This window comes from Pocillopora verrucosa, chromosome 10, assembly GCF_036669915.1.
Source record: "Pocillopora verrucosa isolate sample1 chromosome 10, ASM3666991v2, whole genome shotgun sequence".
NCBI classification, from domain to species: domain Eukaryota; kingdom Metazoa; phylum Cnidaria; class Anthozoa; order Scleractinia; family Pocilloporidae; genus Pocillopora; species Pocillopora verrucosa.
The window spans coordinates 9116776-9139873 of record NC_089321.1 but is presented as its reverse complement, the minus strand read 5'-3'; the positions used below and the strand labels follow the sequence as shown (position 1 = coordinate 9139873).

Genomic DNA, 23098 nt, shown 5'->3' with positions numbered 1-23098 from the left:
GTTGCCTGTAGAAGTCTCTCTGCATTAAGAAAACAGTTAATATGCAACGTGCACTATTTCTGGTCGTTTATGTATGAAATAATCCTCTCGTGATTATCAATGTGCACTCCGCGCAGGAAACCACGGACAGAGGCAAAGGGGGATAGAGACCCTGGGTACACGTTGCAACTGCGTCATGCGCATTTCCTCTCAGCAGAGGGATAGTGTACAAGTAAACTTATTTGATCCGTGATGCATCAATTTCGGTAGTTGGCTCGGTTAGAATCAGAAATAATGTCTACTCTTTGTGGAGCAGCCTCAGAGTATAAAGGTACTCACTCTTCGCTCGACAAAACCATCAACACTCTCCTTCCTTCTCCTGTCTGCCCCCTCCCCTTCGGCTAGTTGAGTTTAGATCCTCTTGCTTTAATGGCTAAGCAATTCACTCTCAGATCTCATAAGGAATTCTCCTTAGTGTCTGCCATACAATTCTCATGATGCAAATTCGGAGAATTTGGAATTGGATCAACTAACAATCTCACAATCGACGTTTTTCTTCATTCTCATTACTTGTCTTCTGAATATTGTGTTGGTATTGCAAGGAAAAATTCTGCCTTGGTTACTCATGGGAGTTAAAATATAGTGTCATGACTGACATGGCTAAAAATAGTTCGGATTAAGTTCTTGCTCGTGTTCTGCCGGTTGGTCGAAACAGATATTTGATACGCATGCAATCAACACGGTTTATTTTCGTGATCATCCGTGAAACAGTGGATGTGGAGGCTGGCCACTTCTACGCGCTTAAAAAATTATTTTGTCTTTAGTTTTACTAGTGGAGCCTTCTTAAATCATTAACGAATAAGCTGCGAGAAAAAAAATTATAATCGCCACGGAAATACGTAGCCATCAACTGCAGCCTCTAACAGTCAGCAAATTATTTGTGACTTCACTGCGTTTAAGATATGAAACCTCGTCACCGGATAGGCACAGTTGAACCTGGCGTAAATAATATAATTTTCGACGCCCCCTGAATATGTCAACATCACATATCAAATGTAGTGTTGTCACAGTGAGCAAAGCCATTAGACTTCAATGGAAAGCATTTCGTGGAGAAAAAAGAGAACATAAAAAATAGTTGTCTTATTAATACCTGTTCTCTGAGGCTACGATATCTTTCCAGCTCAACAGGTAAGCCAAGCCACTGTTTAATGTAATCAAACAAGTCACGTTCATTAAAATTGTACATGTGGTAGCATTCGATAAATGCTATATTAATTGAGTTTTTTTTCCCTCCCACGCCTAAGATGGTATCAAATGAGATAAAGCGAAGGTCAAAACTCGTTGAGTTGGGGAAATTTTATATTTACCAATGCAACGATGAGATAAATTTTTCTCTGGCCTAATGATTTCTACACTTCCCATGCTTCATCGGAATGTTTCTTTCCAATGGTGCAAGGACACAGTGATGGGGATATGATTATCTCGATCGAATATTAGATGCAAGAGATGTTACTAAATCGAAACTTAACTTCTATCCAATTAATCGATTATGTCAGCTTCAACCCCGATTACTATGTCACTTCAGCGAAATAGCTTTCTATTAAAAGGAACAGTTCAGTGGCTATCCATAATAAAGATGTTGCGAAATCATCTACCTATGTGAGGCAACCCGCCGCACAATCTTGCCTCTGATTGGTTCGCGGAATACAAAAACATCTCAAAATCGGACCACAAATTTGTAACTTTTTTTAATTTTAGATTTGACTGCCGACCGGAAAATCAGTCATAACAACATTTTCGAGCACTTGCGGGTTTTCCTTGTTCAACAATGCTGCATAAATTGTTAAAATCCGTTGTTCATATGAAATATTGTGACACGGTGAATAACATTACATGGGTTCGTGAAGATGCCAATCTGTCACATGGTTAATTGTAACCAATGATACTGCAGAAAATGTGATTGCATAACCTGTTCAAATGACACATGTCATGGGGTCACGTGATCTTGTTACACCGGCGGCACGTGGCCTTGGCTTTCGCTACGCTTGAAGCTCTATTTGAGGTCAGGATTTCGCATAGCTACGGGATTTTTGCTTCACTTTTTCTGTAATTTCTGCAGCTTCCAGCTGTTTGAGGTGTTTTGCAGTAGTTTTAAGTTGTTTTGTGTTCGAACCGTGTAGTTTCTGAATTTTTTTTTTCTGCTTTCGATGGTAGGCCATTTGAGGCGGGCTTTGCTTTGAGTTGCGGTGGAAGACGGGAAGCAGAGGGTCAGTGAATGGATTAAAAAGTTGTTGCCGCGTAAGTAAACCGCCTGGCAGTCAACTACGTGAATGGTTTTCCGCTTTTCCGTCGTTTTCCGTCGCCGTAAAATATCAGAAACAGCCTTTGTTGGGTATATGTTACCTTCTTGTCAGCTCTGCTGCGAACACAACACTCTATTGTAGTGCACAAAATATTTTATCGTAAGACAACTAAGCTCAACAAGTCTTGACCAAAATATTTTTGGCGGTGCTGCAAGAGGGGCTTCAGCTGCATCGTGAATCTCCAGTTTTGCGGTGTGTAGTTTTCTGTGTCTTGTAACAGTGTATACGTTAGCTGAGCAGAAATCGTCAACACGATTGCGTGCATTCAGCTCTTGATCCAAAATTCCAGTTAGCTGACTAGGTTGCAGACGGGTATCTCGATTTTCGAGCAGTGCATAGTTGAAAGGAAGCTAGTGTTATCATCCTCAACGTGGGAACTTAAGTAGGTTAGCGTTGCTGTTCTGCTTCGGAGTTGATCAAATAGAAAGGGTCATTTACATCTGTTGTTCGGTTTGCAGATCCAATGCACCAAATGCTTACTGTCGTCTCTGTTAAATTTTACTTGCTGTAGATCTCCTCTGACCATAGTAGAGCACAATAGGACGTCTCTTATCGAAAAACAACGCTGTGTCTTGGACAATATTATTCTCTCTTAGGTGAGTATGTCATGAATTTGTGTAGGAACTATTTTTTAAAAGTTTAAAATGCAAACAAGTTTCCGTTAACACTCAGTTGATCCTTCATTGTGTTCTCAGGGCCATATCACAGCGTCTGTCGATCCGTTGGATTAGAAGTACTTGATCTCTGTGCGCTTCTTACCGAGTTAATTTAACGGCACATTTCGAAGTTAAAGGTTCTTGCGTACAATTTACTAGCTTTTTGAATTACAGGTCTTTGTGGGAAGAAAATTTACATCTGGTAGAATAGAAAATACACACCTCGCATGCATGATAATGAAGTCATGGCGTGTAAAAGCTTAATGGCGCACCGAAATCTTCCTCGTATTCCCTTTAAAAGAGCGTTGTATAAACGATTCAGAAGGCAAATTACATATTTTTACTTTTTTATGCACATATGATGTGAAGTGTATCGCTGGAATATTTATATATTGATATTTATGTTGATGCCGATGTTGACGCCTGTAAACCACGGGTACGGGTTGGGCTTGAAGGTGGACAGCATCGTGCACTGGAGTGATGACGCGATTAAAGGAAAATTGTTTCAAAAGATTTGTCAGGCAAATAAGTCCCGCAAACTAAGGAGGCAAGAAATGGCTTTTTAAAACTTGGTGAAGTTCGTGGCTTTCATATCACCCTCGTAATGGTGTAGAACCATACACCAGGGCTGCTGCGACTGTGGGTGCTTTTGGACGCTCACAATGTGAGAGAAAATAGCTAGCGCCTTAAATTTGCGTCTCTTTTAAGTGGTTAAACGAGTTGTACACCCCTCAGTTCCATTTTAAGTCCATCTTTCTTTCCAAAAGGGAGACCCATCTCTTTTCTTAAATATCGTGACTTGACTTTTGAGAGAAATTAACAAGCACTTTCCTTGATGATATGACGGTCGCATCATGAAAACGTGGAATAGCATCATATTTCTTCTTAACTTTTTTTTCCTTTCAGGAAACCTTTAAATTATAGAAGAAATTACTTCTATTGAAAATGATATTCGTATCTTCGTTCAATCGTGACTGGATAATCATTTTGATTCCTTGCTATACCTGTTAGTTTTCCTTGTGTCGTGAAATCAACATCTGTCCTATTATGAATTTCAGCAATGGTTTAGTTTTCTAATGGTGATAAGTCTGTTATTATTGTCGTTTTTTTAACTTTCTTGGCCTTAATAACGGTGCATTTTATTTTCCCTCTCCAACAACATCTTGCGTTGAACAGCCCAAAGTGTTGGTTGAGACAAATTTGTTTTAAGTTTTTAAGGGAACTGGAGCATTAGCTGTCTGTTTTATTCTCAGGAAAACTTTTTATAGGCGTGCATCTAGCTTTTCAAATTATAGGTCAAGGATTCAGCTTTGTGCTCTAGGGGAATCCATGCAAATTTGCTCTTCAGGGTGAATTATCATTTTGGATTTAGTCTTCCATGATTTGAATTGCCTAGTTCACTAGCAATCTACATGATGTTAGAAATTTCCTTGAAAACAGGAACCTGGTGGATAATTGTCATAAAAAAAGTGTATCATTTGAATTAGCGTTAGATTTTCTTTTTTTCAGATGACTCACTTTGATATGCAGTGATAATAATTTGCTCCGTAAATTGTTTTTATTATTCTAGTTTTCGAATGTTGTCTTAGTGGGATAGCGCAACATTGCAATCATGATCAGCCTTATAGCACAGTAGAACCTTTTTTTAAAGTGGTCGTGAATATAATTTTTAGTTTTAAGTTTTACTTTTTTGCAGTTGTCAACTTGGCAGTGTGTTGTGTTTGTTTTGCTATAAATCTTCCTTATCTATTGTTTAACTGATCTCATTTGCGGGGTTTTCCCTGACCTTTCAGCTTAACGTATGTTCTGTGATGGAGTACGCCGCACGTGAAGAACCACAAGGGTAGGCCTATGTTATTTGTACATGCGTGTCCAATTGTGTTTTTCTCTTAAAACAACTTATTTTTAGTAAGTGGGATTTGCATTCAGAGAAGACTAAACAGTCTACGGTAGTGTTTTGCAGTTTCGCTTCTGCTTACTCGCAGAAGTTGAACACAAGTCGTACAATTAGTAACTATATGTATTCAATTAAGCGGTCAATGAAACTTTCCGGTGTAACAGTTTGAGATTTTGATGTGATTGTCTTTTTTTTGCTCTCAGTTTACATTCCAGTGTTTGTTTACCCTTTTTATTGAAGCTTTTTGAGAAATAATAGTCAAGTAGACTTTTTTTTGTTTGTGTATCGTGACTCACGTGCTGACCTATGCCAATAATCAAACTAGGGTTCATCCTACTGTCTGATTCTTTTGTCTGGTTCTCAGTGCAGTTCATTTTAATTGTTATCAGTGGTACAAACACTTCCAATTGTTTGTGGCAAAGTAACCTCCTGTGTAGCAGACATCTCTCTGAAATGGTTGTTGACCTAAACCTCTAGGCTATTTCATTACCGTACTATGTTGGCCATCTTTTTGTATGTAAATAATGCAGGTACTTTTCATATAATCGAAGAAATGTTAATTTTCTGTTTTCACTTTGGGTTCACTATTCGGTTGTAACATCAGGTAGAGAGAAAGATTATATATTGTGAATTTTTCTTTGTCCTTGGTATTTCATCCTAGTTCAGTCTTGAATAGTTTCATTTTCTGAACTTGTTCTGTTTATGTGTTCATGATACATTTTTTTTTGTTAGGGCTGTGGGACCCGTTTTGGATCAAGGAGCAGCCCAGGTATGTGTTTATTTGAGTCGGAAAGGTCACCCAGTTGCTTACCATTCATTCCACCAGTTACGTAATCTTTTTTCTTATTTACATGCAAAGCACTTACTCTGTAAGAGATTACAATACATGTGATGAGAAGAGTGCTGTCTAGACTTTTTTAAAAATACCCAGCAGCAGATATGATGCGTGTAAAATTAGAGAAAGCTGTTTTCACAATGACATTATTTAGAGGTTACTCTTTAGAATGGTTCAATAACTTCCATGTGAAGACTTGATAACACGTGCTGTGTAAGCATAATTTATTTTAGACTACTTAGTCGTGTTGAGTTTGCATATTAAGAGATAACTCTAACAATTGTCATATCCTGTTCTCTTTTGAAGTCCGAATAGGTAATCATTAGCTGTTTTTTGTTTTACGAAGTTATATTACTTTGGCAGATGGCGTAGGCAAGCACCAAATCAGTTAAAAATCAGGGCCTGGTTGTTTAAAGGGTGGATAACGCTATCCAACAGATAAATCTTGCTGCATTGCGATTTATCTGTTAGATAGGGTCATCCACCCTTCGAACAACGGCAGCCAGGTGTTTAAACTTTTTCCAGGGTTAATGATCAGTGAACTTTGTACAAAAGGACTTAAAGAAGAGGTGTATTTATCAGAAGTTTGCCTAAAAGCAATTTAAAAATTATGAGGTATCAAAGTTGTTAAAAAGCTGTCTCCAAACCATGGAAGACAGAAGTGTGAAAGACTGGCATCGCTTTCATACAAGTTCGCATTGACTGACAAATTTTTAAATGTTTTGGTGTTGCTCCTAGTTTCTTGAGCTGATGTGTCTTACAAAATTTTGAAACAATACTAACCAGATCTGTTATCAAAAGATTTTAGCCTCATAGGTATACTTGTTATTTGACTGGTCACATGTTTTTCTTTCTGGGGCTAACAAACAGAAATTGTACAAATGAATATTGTATCTGTAGACAAGTTTAGCAGAATATGTTAGTGACCAGATAGTAGCTTTGCTTCAAATTTACATTTCTGTTTTGAAACAGCCTGTGAATGTTATTCATCTCCCACATAGGGAAATAGTCCAGGGGATTTAGTCTGATGATAATTGAACTGAAAAGAGAGATCTGCATCACCAGTATCATTACTCTCATTCAAAATCAACAACCCATTGTACATATTTGTTGGAACCTACATCATTAATCTGAAACTCTGTTGGTCAAATTGCAGACATGAATTTGTCTGAGTGTGTTTGTATTGGCGAGCTGCAAAAAATAGGACCTTTTATGTGAAGTTTGTATTAAAGGTGATTTTATGCCTGAATTTACATTTTTTCAGAGGTGATTAGCTGTACTTTATGCCTGCAGTTGCTACATGTAGATTCGGCATAGTAATAACAAGTTAGTGTTGATTTTACAGGGTATTGGTGGAGATCCAAGCATGTCCATTTCCTAGAGTTTGGTGAATGAAACTGTCTTTTTTTGTTTTTTTTTGTTTTTTGTTGCTGTCCATGTTACTCAAAAATGATTGATGAAATATGATTCTAGAACTGTCAGCTGTAGTCTTCCTCAGAATAGTTGAAAATGATTTTCTCATAATACATCATTGTATGTGAAATATCATGAATGGTCCTTCGCTAATTTTTTTAGACAGTGGTAAACCCTGAATTCCTTTTGCTCAGGCTTTGAGATATGTATGTTGCCAAGTGTATCCGTGAAATTTATTTGCATTGTTGGTCTTGTGAAGGTATAAAAATGAGGAAATCTAGTGCTATATCTTATATTTTAGAAAATATTGATGTATATATTTTGCAATATGATGTCTGATATACCATGTACAATACTCATTGAATATTGTACATATTACCAGTGAAAAAATGCTTGACTCTAACTACAAGCACTATCACATTCAGCCTGGAACTTAAGACTAAGCTTGTTAGTGCAGGTATTTTGTTGTGTTATGCAATTGGATTCCATGGCACGTAACATCCCCTGAGAGTTCTAAATCAGGATGTTTGGGAAATGTCAGTTCATGTGTAGCATTTCAGAATGTGACACATCTTAACTTCTTTTGAAGAACAGTTTAGTTTGTTTCAGAATACAAGTCAGTCTTCTATCTTGGGAATTTAAAGGTCTAAAAGGAGCTAAAATTGTCCCAATCATTAGCAACTGCCTTTTATTTTGTTATCCAAACCTGTGGAAGCACTGTGTTAAAAAACCATGGCACACTTACTTTTCCCTTATGAATTTTCCTTCAAGATAAACCAAATCTGTGTAGCAGTGGTGAAGTTCAACTTTGTGACATTAATTACAATACTGATAGTTTTGAACCTTGGTTTTTCCCAAGGAACATCTTTCAGTTCATTAGTGTTTGAAATTAATTATATGATGATGAGTTACCAAATTGTTACCATTGAAGCCTAAAATGCCTTCCAAGTTAGGCCTTGTACTTAGTGTAAATGCAGATCTATATAACAGACTAATTGTTGGTGTTTTCAAACCTCCTCATTTTTATTAAATGGAAGGTATGCTTCTTTGTTTATTAAGCACATTCCACATAAATTTATATTTATTATTATGGAAGACAGGATAATAGGCCAATTTTGTTGTTTTGATTCACCAATTGAAAATAATTATACCTCTTTTGTATACTTCTGTCGCACATGATGTGGGGTTTTCAGGCAAATGTGTGAAAAGACCTTGCTGAATTCTAGCTCAATAATCACTGTGGTGCCCATAAAATGCATAGTCTATTCACTTAATTATTTTGAAGTTGACACTTATAAGTTCCTGTGATTCACAGGTATTTCAATATGTGTGAAAATTCACGGAAGGCATATGATTTAACTTCTAGAATATAATTCTTTCAGTTAGTGGCTATGATTTTGCCTTTGGTCATCTCTCTAACTAAGCCAAATTCACATAGTGGTTAGATTATTTTTGTTTTTGAAAACTTGTTGCAATTTTGTCAATGCTAATAAGTTTTTCTTTCAAATTGCTGCCACCATAAACCACCAGTCTCCCAGAACAAGTAATTTTTAATAAGTACCATGTTAATCTTATTCTTGCTCTTGATAATTTCAGAAATGTCTCCTTCTTGAGTATTATTTGAACTAAGCTGTGATATTTTTAAACAAAAAAGATTTTGCGAAAGTGAATTCTGTAACTTTGATGTGTTGTTACCAACAACTGAAAGGATTTTCCTTTTGATTTTAAGCTTTGGTTTCAAGGTGATCTAGCCTAAGAAGATTTGCAGAAATTTGCCATTAATATAAGAAGACATATAACGCATTACATACTTGCTAAGGCTAGATTTGGAAGGCATCATGTTCCTTTTTTCTCATTTGATGTTTTTAGTTTTTTGTAAAGCATGAAATATTCATGGACTTTTGTTGATGTGTGGATTTGTGAAACCAAAAGAGCAATCTAATGGTAGGATTTAGATTCAAATGAAAGTTCTTTATCAAATATCGGATGACTTGGAAGACAACAGACATTATTTCTTTGATCATATGGCATTTGTCTGTCAAGAAAAATCAGTTAGAACTTTCTAGACTACTTAAAAGCCATAGTGTTAAATATTTATCAGTAACAGAAGATACATGTTCAGTTTTAACCACCGAGAGATGATCAAGGTTTTGTGTTTCTTTGTGTGACACCATAATTTTTGCCTTTAATCTTGTTACAGTCTGATGGGTAGGGTAAGTATGGAGATATTCAGTTTGCCAACATTACCTAAAAGGGAACAATTTTAAAATTGTGTCTTCAACCTTTTTCAAGGTTTCTCCTTGAAACAATACAATTTGAAACAGTTGCACAACAAAACAGCAATACTACTTGGTTGATACAACATAGGGAAATGCTTTCCAAACTATTACATCTATGTATTCTAAAAGAAATAACATCCAATTTATCCTCTTGGGATTATATTTTGCCAAACATTTTTGTTAGATATGTACTTATCATCTCATCTTGTGAAAATTTTGATATGAAATTCACTTAAATTTTACCCTCGGGTAATAATTGAATACAATCTATCCTGTTGGTCTCTGTCACAGGTTGAGTAGATTTAGGTTATAAAACATAAAGGGAAGTGTCTAGCTATACATGACATCTGCTAACTTGAAGAGGGCAAACCTTTTTAGATTGTTGATCATTGTATTTTGCTTCATACCAGTTTCAGTGCATGAAGGGCCATTTTTACATCTACATATTGTTAGAAGGAATTTTTTGCAGTCACAAAGAACATTTGGCCGGGATATGAAATCAACTTGGATAATTCCTGTCTTGATGAACTAATCTGGGTCTACCTACTCTCTACTGACTTGGTAAATTATGATTGTTAGCTATTTTTGATTTCCAATAAAGTTATTATCATGGTTTTGCAGTATTCATACATGGGAGAAGATGAACTTCCAGATGTTAGGAATTCACAATCTCCTGATGGAGCAAAAGATAAAAGGAATGGCTCCAGAACAGGGAAACCAAGGTCAGCTCGTGGTAACAGGCAACCAAGAGACCATGATTATTGCATCAGGTAAATTCAGACCTTTGTTAGGGCTAAGCCATGTTTGTAGTACAAATTGTACTAGTGAAATTCACTGTTTAACTCCTTGACCTCCCAGAAATGAGAACTAGACTTGTTTGTACGACTGTGGCACATGTAGAGTGTGCAAGACTATTCATGCCATTTTGTTTGTCTTAACAAAAAGTTTGATACACTTCTACTGTGGGTACTTGCTCTCTTTTAAGTCACTGCAGTGGATGGAGTCTTCTATTACTGCATTGTCACACTTAATTGGTCTTTAAGATTTCTGAAGGAGTATTACTTAAATTGCACTGACACGTACTACCGTCCTTCCAATTGCAATATTCTACCCAGTATGGCAGTGTGTTTTGAATGTTCTTTTTGTACAAACCTGCTTGATGTGTCAAACCAGCTGAAGGCCTCTGAGCATAGCTTTTCCTTCTTTAATACGTGGATATTTAACAGAAGCTGATGTTATTTTTCAGGGTTCTTGTTCCATCCACTATGGTGGGAGCTATTATTGGTAAAGAAGGAAAGAAGATAAAGGATCTCACTGATAAAACAGGAACAGAGTGAGTAGATACATACATAATATAACTTGGGACATGGCATTTGTTCATGAAAAACACTGGATTATCCTATATTAAAGTTCACATGGCAACCAGGTGGACAGTCAGACATGGTTTGATACTACTCTGGTTTAGAGATTTAATTAATGTAACCGAGAAGTTACAATTCATAGAGCTAACATTCAAATCACTGTTGTCTAGTACCTTCATCAGGGGTGATCTAAACACTGCAACAAGAGGTCCTTTAACACGCTCACTAATTAGCTGCCTTTTTTTCTGACAAGGTGTAAATATGTGTCAGGAAGTAAGCTGCCATCATCACGATTCAAAGGAGCGTAGGCTGAGTTGATATGCCAGGCTTCCAAACAAAGGTGCTGGTGGTGATGCCGATTAGTGGTGATAATTTTAGATTTATCCCACCCAATTGTATGGTTGGTTCGGCATGAGTGCTCCAATAAAGCTGAATTTTCTTTTTTGCAAAAGAAGACCGCCTTTCGATGCTCTTTCAAATGTGAACCAAACTGACGTTTGGTCCGTTGATATACTGGTTATCACAGCCATTGCACAGAATAGAGTAAATAGCGTTGGTTAGTTGTTTTTTCATGACAGGATCCATAGGTTTGGCAGAAATATGCCCCAAAGTTTGAAAAGGTTTTTGAGCAACTTAAGGGTTGGGGCTATTCAAAATTCTCTTGATGGGTTCCGTAACACCCTGAATGTTGGGAGTAACAGCAAAACTAGTCACTGGTTCCCTCTCATTGGGAGTGCTATTAGTTGTAACTGCTTTTTGGCAGTTATAGATAAAAGGTTTGGTATAGCCATTTGCCTTTAGGACATTTGAAACATGTTTCCTCTTCTCAGCCTTTGAATGGATTGAAGATGGTTGACAGTCAGCCCTCCTGAGTAAAGTTTTGGCTACAGACTCTTTATGGCAAATAGGGTGGTGAGAATTGAAAGTGAGGTATTTGTTGGTGCAGGTAGGTTTACGATAGACACTTGTCTCTAAATTTCTCTGTTCTTCTCTGTACACATTTAAATCAATACTGATTACGCTGTCAAAAATTCCTGTGAATTTGGAGATTTCATAAGAGATAAAACTCTTGATGCTTGTGAAGAATTAGTATCTTTTGACATTGTTTTGCTCTTCACTAAAATGCTAGTTGATCTTGCCATTAAGGTTGCAGAGAAAAGACTTAGAGAGGGTGCTTCCTTAGGACAAAGAACTTCTTTGCTTGTGGAGGATATATTCTTCTGCTGTCTTCTTGCCTCGAAACCACACAATTTTCATACAGCTTTGCCTACTATCAAAAGGTTTTTGGTACAGCTATGGGTTCATTGCCAAAATGCTAATGGAAGACATGGAACAAAGGGCCTCGGCCACTTCATCAGTTAAACCCTTTTTCTTGAAACGATATGTCAATGATGTAATTTCTGTGGTATCCGGAAATGAAGTGGAATGCCTCTCATCACACTTGAACTCAGTCAAGCCATCTATCCAAATCACCCTTGAGCATGAAAAGGATAGACATTTGCCCTTTCTTGATTTTAATGTGTACAGAGGGGAGCAGAGGAATTTAGAGACGAGTGTCTATCGTAAACCTAACCACACTGACAAATACCTCACTTTTGATTCTCACCGCCCCATTTGCCATAAAAAGTCTGTAGCCAAAACTTTACCCAGGAGGGCTGACTGTCTACCATCTTCACTCAATTTGAAGGCTGAGGAGGGGAAATATGTTTCTCTTGTCCTAAATGTGAATGGCTATCCCAAAACTTTTCTCCATAACTGCAGAAAACTAGTTACAACTAGTAGCACTCCTGATGAGAGGGAACCAGTGACTAGTTTTGCTGTTATTCCCTACATTCAGGGTGTTACGGAACCCATCAAGAGAATTTTAAATACCCACAATGCTTAAGTAGCTCAAAAACCTTTTCAAACTTTGGGACATATTTTTGCCAAACCTACGGATCCTGTCACAAAAGAACAACTAATTGATGCTGTTTATTCTATTCCATGCAATGACTGTAATAATGAGCGTATTGGACAGACCAAATGTCAGTTTGGTACACATTTGAAAGAGCATCAAAAAGCGGTCTTCTTTTGCAAAAAAGAAACTTTAGCTTTATCGGAGCACATGTGCCCCACCAACTATACAATTGGGTGAGATAAGTCTAAAATTATCACCACAAATCAGCATTGCCACCAGTGCCTTTGTTTGGAAGCCTGGCATATCAACTCTGCCCATGCTCCTTTAAATCATGATGATGCAGCTTATTTACTGACACCTATTTACACCCAGTCAGAAAAAAGAGCAGCTAATTAGTGAGTGTATTAAAGGACCTTTTTGTTACAGCACTTAGATCACCCCTGATGAAGGCACTAGACAGGAGTGTCGAAACATTGGCTCTATGAATTGAAACTTCTCAGTTACATTCATTAAATCCTCAAACCAGACTGGCATCAAACCATGTCTGACTGGATTATCCGTTGTAATTTGCTCTAATTCCATTGAGTCAACTCTGTTCAGCGTTATCAGTGCTATACACATGTAACTGTCTTCTTTAACATTTCAAGTTTTAATCATAAGTGATTCTCACTACACATTCAATAATAAAATTCACCACTAAAGTACAATTTACAGTTGCATTGGAATTTCTTTTCAGCATCACAGTGCACAAGAAAGATGACAAGGGTCCTCCCGAAAAGGTAACAGATAAATGATTTCTGCTTTGTTTATGTTAACCCTTTAACTCCCATTAATGACCAAGACAGAATTCCTCCCTTCATTATTCATACAATATCAAGCAGACAAGTGATGAGAGAAGAGAAAAATATCAATTAGGGAATTATTAGCTGATGCAATACCAAATTCTCCAGATGAACATCAAAAGAATTGTATAGTAGACAGAAAGGAGAATTAATCAAGGAGAATTTAAGGAGAATTTTTCAAGGTAACATGCTGTCTGTGCACAATAGCTTTTGATACAAAGCAAAAAAAAAAATTATTGGAAAATAATGTTGTTTTTGACTTTCTGGTAGCAGAAATTTTTATGTCCTTTTTGAGTTTATTTTAATTTTTTAATAATGAGTTTATTCTATTTTAATTTAAAAAAATAACTGTGTTAGTGTGTAGAGTGGTATGTTGCTTGCATCAATCAGATTGCTCTATCGGTACGTATTTTGCACCAATCATATCACAACATTTGGATATCTTGCACCTATCAAAATGTTTAGGGTATGTATCTCACACCAGTCATATCACAGCCCTCTTGCAAATGTTGTCATGGAATCAGGGGGCTGTGTACAAAGAATAACATAAACCATAAATGTTGGGCTAATTTTGATAAGTGTTATGGTGCATGGCCTCTGTGAGAGCCTTGTTGATTAAGGTTGAGATTTATTGGGATATGAAAGGTTCACATTTAACCTTTTTGTATAATTTTAAGGTAAAAAGTGTTTTTTCCGCTCCTTTACTCACAACACACACATCAAACAACTTACATTCCATCATGTACAATGAAAACAATGTTCAAAGTCCAATCAACATACCAAATCATTGCACTATATGAACATAAGGCACTTTTTTTTTGTGCTTAAATTGTATTCCACCAATCAAATTCTATCTTGACAAATTTAGACTTTGCTTTATCATGTGTCATTTCCTTCTAAACAACCTGTGTTTAATCATGTATTCTAACAGCATCGTCCAATCCCTCTGGGAAAAAATTCACATGAAACTAAATGCTTCTAAAAGTAAATTATCCATGCAATTCTCCTGTGTTTTGACTTTTTTTAGGAATAAAATTTGCTTTTAGCTACCTTGGACTTAATCCAATTGTGTGTTAATTCCTCATAAACAACTTGTTTTTATTACATCTTTTACACACACACAAGGCAAAGTCCAGATAGGCAACAACCAATCAAGGAGCCCCAAATATTACCCTTTTCTCTTGTTCAGTGTATCTTCACATATTCAAGATGGAAATATATCTACTGTTAGGGTCAAATACAGGACATTTCGCTCAAAAGACTTTTTGCACAAGTCTTTTAGCTCAAGTTTTGGACTGTTCACACGATTCTTAGTGGTCATTTTGCACAATAATTATAAGTGAGAAACATCAATATAAAAGGTATACTAGTTGATACTGATAAGACATTTCACCTTCACATGTCACTTTCAATAAGATCCAAGGCGAGAACGTGGACATTTATTTGTGTAGTAACTCCAACTAGATCGAAATGCTTGTGAACACGATCACTATTCTTACTTATACTTACTTACTTGAAGAAAGGAACAAATCTTTCTCTCTATGAAAATGTAAAGAACTCCCTATTCGAACAATTACTTCTATTACTTTTCCTTTGTCAAACGAAAAACCTTTTAGTTTTGACAGTACATCATCCACCACAAACATACGAACATGACAATCCAACCCTAAGGATGCCATGTTGATTTCGAAAGTAATTGTCACCAGTCCTCCCTCTTCTGAAGTCAAAGTAAAAACCTGCAAACTGTTTCACTTTTTACCAAAAATGACAAAAGACCTATTTACAAAATTTCTGTGTAAATATATATAAATTTCTGTATATATATAAATCGGTGAATTCTGATAAACAGTTACATCTTTATCTCGACTATGTCAAGGCCATGCTACTTGGTCAAGACTCAAAGAAATTTAGCCCTTTCCTACATTCATTAAAGCTATAGTACATCTAGATTTCTTCATATGGAACGACTAGCGTGAAATCTATGAATTATTTTGAATTTTTAAAACTTTCGTGAAATCATTTGTTTACATCACGGTCGCTATGACGCTTATCGATCAATACTGAACTCTCCATCACTTGGGTAATTGTTATTAGAATAATTTGAAAGGTTACTACTCGATAAATGTATTAAACTTTACGATCTTTAAAGAGATTACAGATCAAACTTGTCTTTCTACAAGATCACTAGTTTCTACCTACACTGACACGTTCAAGTTGTCAAATCACAACACTTGCATGTGACGACATTCGATGTGAAGCACTCTCTGAATATTCAGTTATTAACGTTGAACTGTTTTTGCTGTACATGTTACCAGTATGCCTAATTGTCATTATATAACAAAGATATAGGAAGCAAGTTTTCATTAGCTTTGTTTGAAACTCTTGGAGATCGATAAAACAGGCTGTTTGAAGGCGATCGAACAAGGAAGGAAGACTGGTGACAGTTACTTTCAAAATAAAATGGTATCCTTAGTGTGGGTTGTCATGTTTGGAGGTTTGTAGTGGATGATGTACTGTCAAAACTAAAAGGTTTTCATTTAACAAAGTAAAAGTTATAGAAGTAATCATTCGAATAGGGAGTTCTTTATATTTTCATTAAGAGAGAGATTTGTACCTTATTAAATAAATTATATTTTTTGAGGCAACTAACTGTAGACAAACAAATTTTGATTTTTTCTCTGTTAGAGGAATGGCAGTAAGTGTAAGTCTCTCTTGCAACCTTTATTTGGTCTCATCACACAACGTCCTCTCTCTCCAACGGGGAATGAATGGTGTTGTGTGACAAGACCAAACAATGGCTGCAAAGGGAAACAACAGTAAGTTTGGCACCGATGTATTTTATTTTTGCTTAGAAGTATTTAGACAAAAAATACCTGTGTGAGTTCAAATAAGTTAGTTTCTTTTTTCTTTCACTTAAAGAGAGGTAATGCATTATTTTCATCCATTTGAAAGTTATGCGTTTTTCTGTTACAAAAAAATTTGGTACACAAAAAGGCCCATCTCAACCCACCCAGCCAAAAATAACTCTTGCATGCTACACATGCTTATGTTCTTTTATTAATCAGTACAAAAAGTTATGAAGTATAGCTTTTCTTATGTTTGTTTTAGGTGGTGGAGATTGTTGGGACAGCAGAGCAGTGTACTGAAGCCAACCTTGGCATTCACAGGACTATGCGTGCAGAAACTGATCCTGCAAAAAGAGGGTATGATATAACAAAACAACAAACCAACAAGAAAACAAGCAGTCTTTTAGTGACAGAACTATATTTGTCTTGCAAGTGACATAGTGACTTTGCTTGCTAAAAGCAATTGATTCTCTCCTATCTAATGTTTGTACTTAACTGCCATTTAGTGAATCAGTTTGTTAGTTCTGAAATTTATCTCACTTCAGCCATCCTGTGACACATACAAATACAGCTTCTGGCCAAGAACTATCATTGACTGGAAAAGCCTGCCACCTGATTATTTAACATTGGATTCAACTGCAAAATTGAAAGCCACCATCTCTGACTACATTTTTTCAGTGTGCTGTTTACCTTTTACGATTTGTTTATTTATATATTTTTTTTTCCTACTTTTATATGTCCTAGTTGGAGTGCTTTAGTTATTAGTTAGGAGCTTGCAAATATGTCTGTTATAGATGTTGCAAGATAATATATATAAAATGTAAATGTAAAATGTTAGGTGATACAAGAGCAAGTCAGTGACTCTTAAATTGAACAGTGAGAGAAATTGTGGAGTAAAGAATGCAGACAATTTTGTGATGATGAAAGACCCTGACATTTGCTCAGCAACAGCTTTGTTTTTGTTATAATTATCATTTGGCATCATAATTACTGAGAAAGATGTTTTTTGTCTTGTTGCAAGTGTGGGACAAAGAAAACATTCTGAGTCCTCATTGAACTCAGCTTGTTAGATTCCAAGCTCTAACACTCTATCACTGAACCACAGAGACTTTGTGGTGAGCAAGGCCCATTAGACAGTTCATATTTGCACTCTGTCTCTCTTATTCTGCACTCTCTCCTGTATGCTATATGCAAAACATCATGCTATGGACATTGCTAATCTAAGCAGTATGCATGTTGCACATTATATTTGAATTTGGTAATGGGCCTGGCTCACCATGGAGTCTGTGGTTCAGTGGTAGAGCACCAGAGCACAGAATCCAAAGGTCTTAGGTTTGATTCCTTACGGGAACTTGGAATTTTTAATCCTGCGCTTGTGACAAGATGAAAAAGCATCTTCCTCTATTTCTTTACCAAGCTCAAAACTTTCCATCTTTCTTTTACAAAATCCAACTTACTTTTGCCCTTTGTTTAATTATTGATGCCATTTTGCTTGATTGTTTCAGCCAAGTCATTGAGATGCGAATTTTGGTTCATAGTAGCATTGCTGGAAGAGTGATAGGTAAGATGTGTACATGTAAAATAACTTGCTTTTAAACAGAGATAACAGTAAATGCATAAGTTTTGTCATGTAGACATATATGAATTGGTGTTGTGCTTAATCTGCTTATAGCACCCTTAAGCAGCACCTGATACACAATGTTCATAACAACTTTAATGGTCATTTGTCAACTTGTCTTGTGGTAAATGTCATAAGGCACTTTTACTCAGTAATTTCTCAAAAAAAAAGAAATTTCTGTCCTAAATTACTATGTCTGCTTATAGTGATGAAATATTTTGAAGTCCTTTGTCTTATGGTTTTTGTTATTTTAACTTCCATTATCTATTTTTTGCAGGTAGAGGTCATTGCCACCTTAAACATATTACTGAAGATGTAGAAGTTACCTCTGTTCGAGCAAAAAGGTAACTGTTCTGATGCTGGAAAAGTGAAACTTAGATTTCTCTTTGGTGTTCTTGCCACCAGTTTGTGTATTGTGTATTGTGTATTGTGTATTCTTAGGAAATCTGACATCATTTTTGTCGTTGTTATGGTTGACATATCGTAATGTCAAACTGAACAGAATTTTGCTTTGAACCTAACAAAACTCCTGGCCACTAATGTGTTTTGGAGAAGCCAGATAATTCTCCCTTCTCTCATTCCATTAAACATCACGAAGGGATGGGAAGTTGAAGCGAAAACTACTGAATTATTTTGTGCAAGATAACCATTGCATTAAAAGCCATACACTTTATATATTTGTCCATGACTAAAGCTAAAAGGTGTGGACATTTAGCTTTAACTGAACTGGTTTTGTCTTTTATGCTTCCAGGGGAGACATCAATCCATTAAACCAAATGGATAGAGTAATAACAATACAGTTTCAACTGCCAACAGAGCAGCTAGCCATATCTGAGGATACTATGCTAAACCCAGAAGAAGAGGAAGCACTTTCAAAATGTAGTCAAGCTGAACACTTAGTTAGTGTCAAAGCATATAGTTGCCTCAGAGAGATCATGTCACAGGTTTGTGCTTCAAGCAGACTTAAATATCAAAACTCTTAACTTTCTTTTGTAAATTTACATGGTGTATTGGCAACTTAAAACATTTGTTAGACTTGCTTAGTCACCATTACTGCAAGTAGTTCTATTAAGAAAATGATTAACATGTCATTTGTGGATCACATAGTCAGAACTAAATGAATTCATAGTTAAGTATGGGCCTCTGATTTGGAAACATGTATTCAGTTCAGAATACCATTTTTGAACTGGGGATATCACAAGAGTTGACTTGAAAACCCTAGTGGCACCTTACAATGAAATGAAAATGGACAGCAACATCTTTAAAGTAAGAGTCAAGAAAACAAGATCTATGTCAACTGGTACCTGTTATTCTGCTTCAATTATGAAACTAAAGCTCTAAATTTTTTAGAAAAACTTAGCCCTTAAGGAATAATTAATTCTTGTTATTAAAGTTGAGGACTTCATTTAAATGATGCAGGCTGTTATGTGCATGTACATATGTATGCTGACATATTACAATTCCTTTACTCTCTAGCAACAACAGCGCCCAAATGTACAGCAACAGTTTATGCCTCCCCATGCACAGGGTCCTTGGCCTCAAATGGGAGCACCCTCTTATAGCAACCCACAGCCTGTGAGTATGGTTACTCCAACTAATCATTAGATTTTTTTTGCCTGCAGTTCCTAGTATTTATATTGATATTCAATGAAAGTAACCTAAACCATCTTATTATAAATAATGATTTTTCTTGTAGACCCATCCTTTTCCTTCATGGTTTCAAGGAGCATTTGGAAATGTCTTTCAGGGTTATATGAATGTGGCCCAGGTAATTTTTTTTTTGTTTCTACAAAGTGGCCATTTACTTTCTGCAATTTTGTTTGACTTCTGTTTGCTAGCTGTATTCCCCTCCAAGGAGTTGCAGTGACTCTCCTTCATTAACTGTTGTAGTTGAGATTGATCTTAAGTAATTTGTTCCTCTGTGTAATTATGTTGTAGATGGGAGTTAAAGTTCACTTGTCATTTCCATCCAAGTTTGCCGGCTCCTTGATTGGCAAAAAGGCTTCAAATCTTCACCACATAAAGAATTTCAGTGGAGCTCATAAAGTGCATGTGTTTCCTAAAGATCGTGATGCACCTGAGAGATATGTTGAGATCATAGGCACTCCTTTGCAGCAGTACCTAGTAAGCTATTTCATTTAAAGATAGCTAAAGGGAGCTAAAATAAGTAGGTTATCCACTACAAATGTTCAATACTTATACTATACAAGTCAAAATGTACAAAGGTATTTACTTATTTATTCTATTTTTACATTTAGACAATGTGTTTGTCTGTTTTAATAGTTATTGCAAGAAATGACGCTAGTACTGGTGATAATTAACTTTGTTGTAATTATGTCTCCTTTGCTTGACAATTTCAGGCTCAACACTGTGTTTATTGTAAGCTTGCAGAGGAAGGTTACAAAACAAATTCAGGGGAAAATTTTGGCGAACTAAAATTGAAAATAGAAATTTTCATACCTCTCAAACCAGGAAGTAAGGATCAGCCCAATGTAATAGGCAGATTTATTGGTAGAGATGGCCAAAATGTAAGTAGGGAGAACTCATTCCTCAAACTTGTTTATATTTTGAAACCTTTTTGTGTTGTCTCGTTGCCTTTCACCTTCATGCAGGAAAGAATCTCAAAATTGTTCACCATCATCTGCTGTGTTCCTTGATTTTTTTTTTCCCCAAAAAAGAAATGAGTCAAAAGTTTGTTATCCATATATTATTGTTGTGATCTCTATCTGGTCCAACTATGATATCTTGTCCAGTTTAACCTTGTGCCCCCAAATCATTTTGGGTAAGGGTTAATCTCAGAACCACACATTTTCAGTCTTTTGAGCATTTTCCTGGGTTCTAAAAGGACAGTACTTTATGGAGATTTGTATTTGCATTTGTAACATACCAATTTTTTTTTATCTGTTTATTCTGGGTTAGGTTAAAGAACTGCAAAGACAAACAGGAGTACGCATTAAAGTTGTTTCAACTAGTGAAGATACTGATAGTAATGAGGCAATTATAGTTATTGAAGAAAGCTTTGCCAGTGGCCAGGTTAGTGTACAAGTCACCATTTTAGGAGTGATTGCAGTGATGAACCCAAGCTGAGCAATTATTTTGATTAGTGAAGATCTTAGTGAAGACCAGCAACATAGAGAAAACTGGCACTGACACCATTTTTTTCCCTTAGATATTGTTTGAATTCCTCTTTTGACCAATAACATACCACAGGTTACATTATCACTGGGTGTTGATTTAATATGTATGCTTTAAGTGTTTCTCTAATCCAATATTTGACTTAGATTGTTTGTTCTTATAGCGTGCTCAGATGCAAATTCTTGATGCCATAGTTCGATGTCAATCTCCCCCACCAAGGAGGCAACAGGTGCCTTACAGCTGAAAGTGACTCAAGGCTAGGAAATGTGCACATTCACTGTATCTTTCATATGTTCACTCTGCTCACAGCATCTTGTATTCTATTGTGATCTGTTATGGTGAAGCTTACCAGGTGTATTGTTGGTATAAGCTGCTGGTCACCAGTGAGACACTGAGCACCTTACTTCGAAAACTAATGGATATGACGTAATCAATCTTGAACCTTTGTAGTATTTAATGCAATGCCATGTAATCTTGAAGTCATGTGTGCCACTAATCATATGTGAAAATACTTTTTCTCACACTTTGTGGCAAGTGTTTCAGGCAAGCTTCTTTGATGTGTAATTGGGAATTTCTTCAGGAGTTAATTTTAGGCCATTCCACACCCCAGTCTAGATTAAATTCCTATGCATGTTTGTACCTTTTATAGTATTTTAACATTTAAGTTGCTCAGGCCCTTTTTTTTTTTTTCCTTTTTTTGCTTTAAGTAGCTTTAAGTAGATTGCCGATAAAGGTTGTAATTTTTAAGGAATATTTTAGGCATGCTTGCTGTTGCCTTTTCATCCTGAAAGGGGAAGTAGTTGTTTTTCCTTCAAATGGGATAAGTGACGGCTTCTGGTTTGTCAGCCTTTGCAATTAGTTTCTTTGTGGGGTTTTGTCCTTGTCACTTCATAATTGGTTTAATTATTAATTGCTCACAGAACAGCATCAATCCTAACACCGTGTTTATTTCAGTCTAAGTTGGAGATAGATAAAAGCTTTTGTTTTTCATACGTGGATTTAATTCTTAGCTTCTCCATATCACTGAACAGTGAACAGTCAGTTGAAATACATGTATTGCTATTGGCCTTTGCTAGCTTCTCTTAACTCAAAAGAGTTTGTCGAAAGACTGGACAGTGCTTGGGTGGGGTTATAATTGAATGATTGTAATTTTAACTACTGTGTAGTTTAAGTGACGGTGACCCAAAGCTGGCTGAGGGACTCAACACGTGGTAGCATTGATACTACTCTCCTACTGTACACCATTTTCATGGTACTTATCTGGGATTATTATTGATGGACCATATACGCCCATATTTTTCTCCAGATTAAATTATTTTGAACTGGCATGTTGTGTTGTTTGGTTTGTTAGACTTTGTTCTTATAGTTTTTTCAGTGTATGGTTAGGGTTAGGGGTTACTCGGTTTTCAGTATTGTTAAATTAGCAGCTGAAAGACAGCATGTGTTGGTTGAAGCATCAATGCCAGTGTTACAAAGTTTTTTCTGTGGTAATAAGTTTATTTCCTTTTTTAAAAAAAAAAAGATTGAAAGTTCATAACAACCTTAAAAGAAGAAAAAAGTTCAATTTATGGTGACCCCCTCGGCCCATGAAAGCAAAATCCCCCGAATTCATTCTATTTTTGAGGGAAGGAATTCTTTCTTTTTTAATCCGTCAACGAGTGTAGATCTTAATGTCGAACGATCAACGAAGAGTACAAAACCATGCATCATCATGTTCTGTGTAATATTTTATCCGACTTAATTTATTCACACATTTGTGCTGACTTTAGTCAGGCATGATAAGAAACACGCTTATCCTGCAGACCGCAGAAACACTTCCTACAGTGTGCTGCACTTAGTACTAAATTTAATGATGATATCGTTTCGACCAGTCAAATTTTTTCAAATATCGACAACCTATGACAACCTGGATATGTAGAGGCAATGAAAGTGCCTTGTAGCTGGATGGGGGGTCACATGTAACAAAAGCCAGAATGT

General features: G+C 36.2%; 1 protein-coding gene across 7 annotated transcripts; it reads left to right on the top strand.

Annotated features, from left to right (window-relative positions):
* The first annotated feature begins 1979 nt into the window (after nucleotides 1-1979).
* Nucleotides 1980-22443, top strand: LOC131799219 (insulin-like growth factor 2 mRNA-binding protein 1). Of its 7 annotated transcripts, none has more exons than XM_059116924.2 (18): nucleotides 1980-2041; nucleotides 2194-2277; nucleotides 2854-2938; nucleotides 4792-4841; nucleotides 5628-5664; nucleotides 10044-10192; nucleotides 10669-10755; nucleotides 13417-13459; nucleotides 16631-16725; nucleotides 17874-17929; nucleotides 18264-18330; nucleotides 18738-18930; nucleotides 19463-19561; nucleotides 19683-19754; nucleotides 19925-20110; nucleotides 20347-20514; nucleotides 20906-21019; nucleotides 21285-22443. In XM_059116924.2, the coding sequence occupies exons 4-18, from the start codon at nucleotides 4810-4812 to the stop codon at nucleotides 21363-21365; spliced, it is 1479 nt and encodes a 492-aa protein (XP_058972907.1). In that variant the 5' UTR covers nucleotides 1980-2041; nucleotides 2194-2277; nucleotides 2854-2938; nucleotides 4792-4809; the 3' UTR covers nucleotides 21366-22443. The 7 variants fall into 7 exon arrangements, with proteins under 7 accessions (XP_058972907.1, XP_058972908.1, XP_066029532.1 ...); XM_059116925.2 differs by lacking the exon at nucleotides 1980-2041 and adding an exon at nucleotides 2043-2114; XM_066173435.1 differs by lacking the exon at nucleotides 1980-2041 and adding an exon at nucleotides 2044-2114 and having other exon boundaries at nucleotides 2801-2938.
* The last annotated feature ends 655 nt before the right edge of the window (nucleotides 22444-23098 follow it).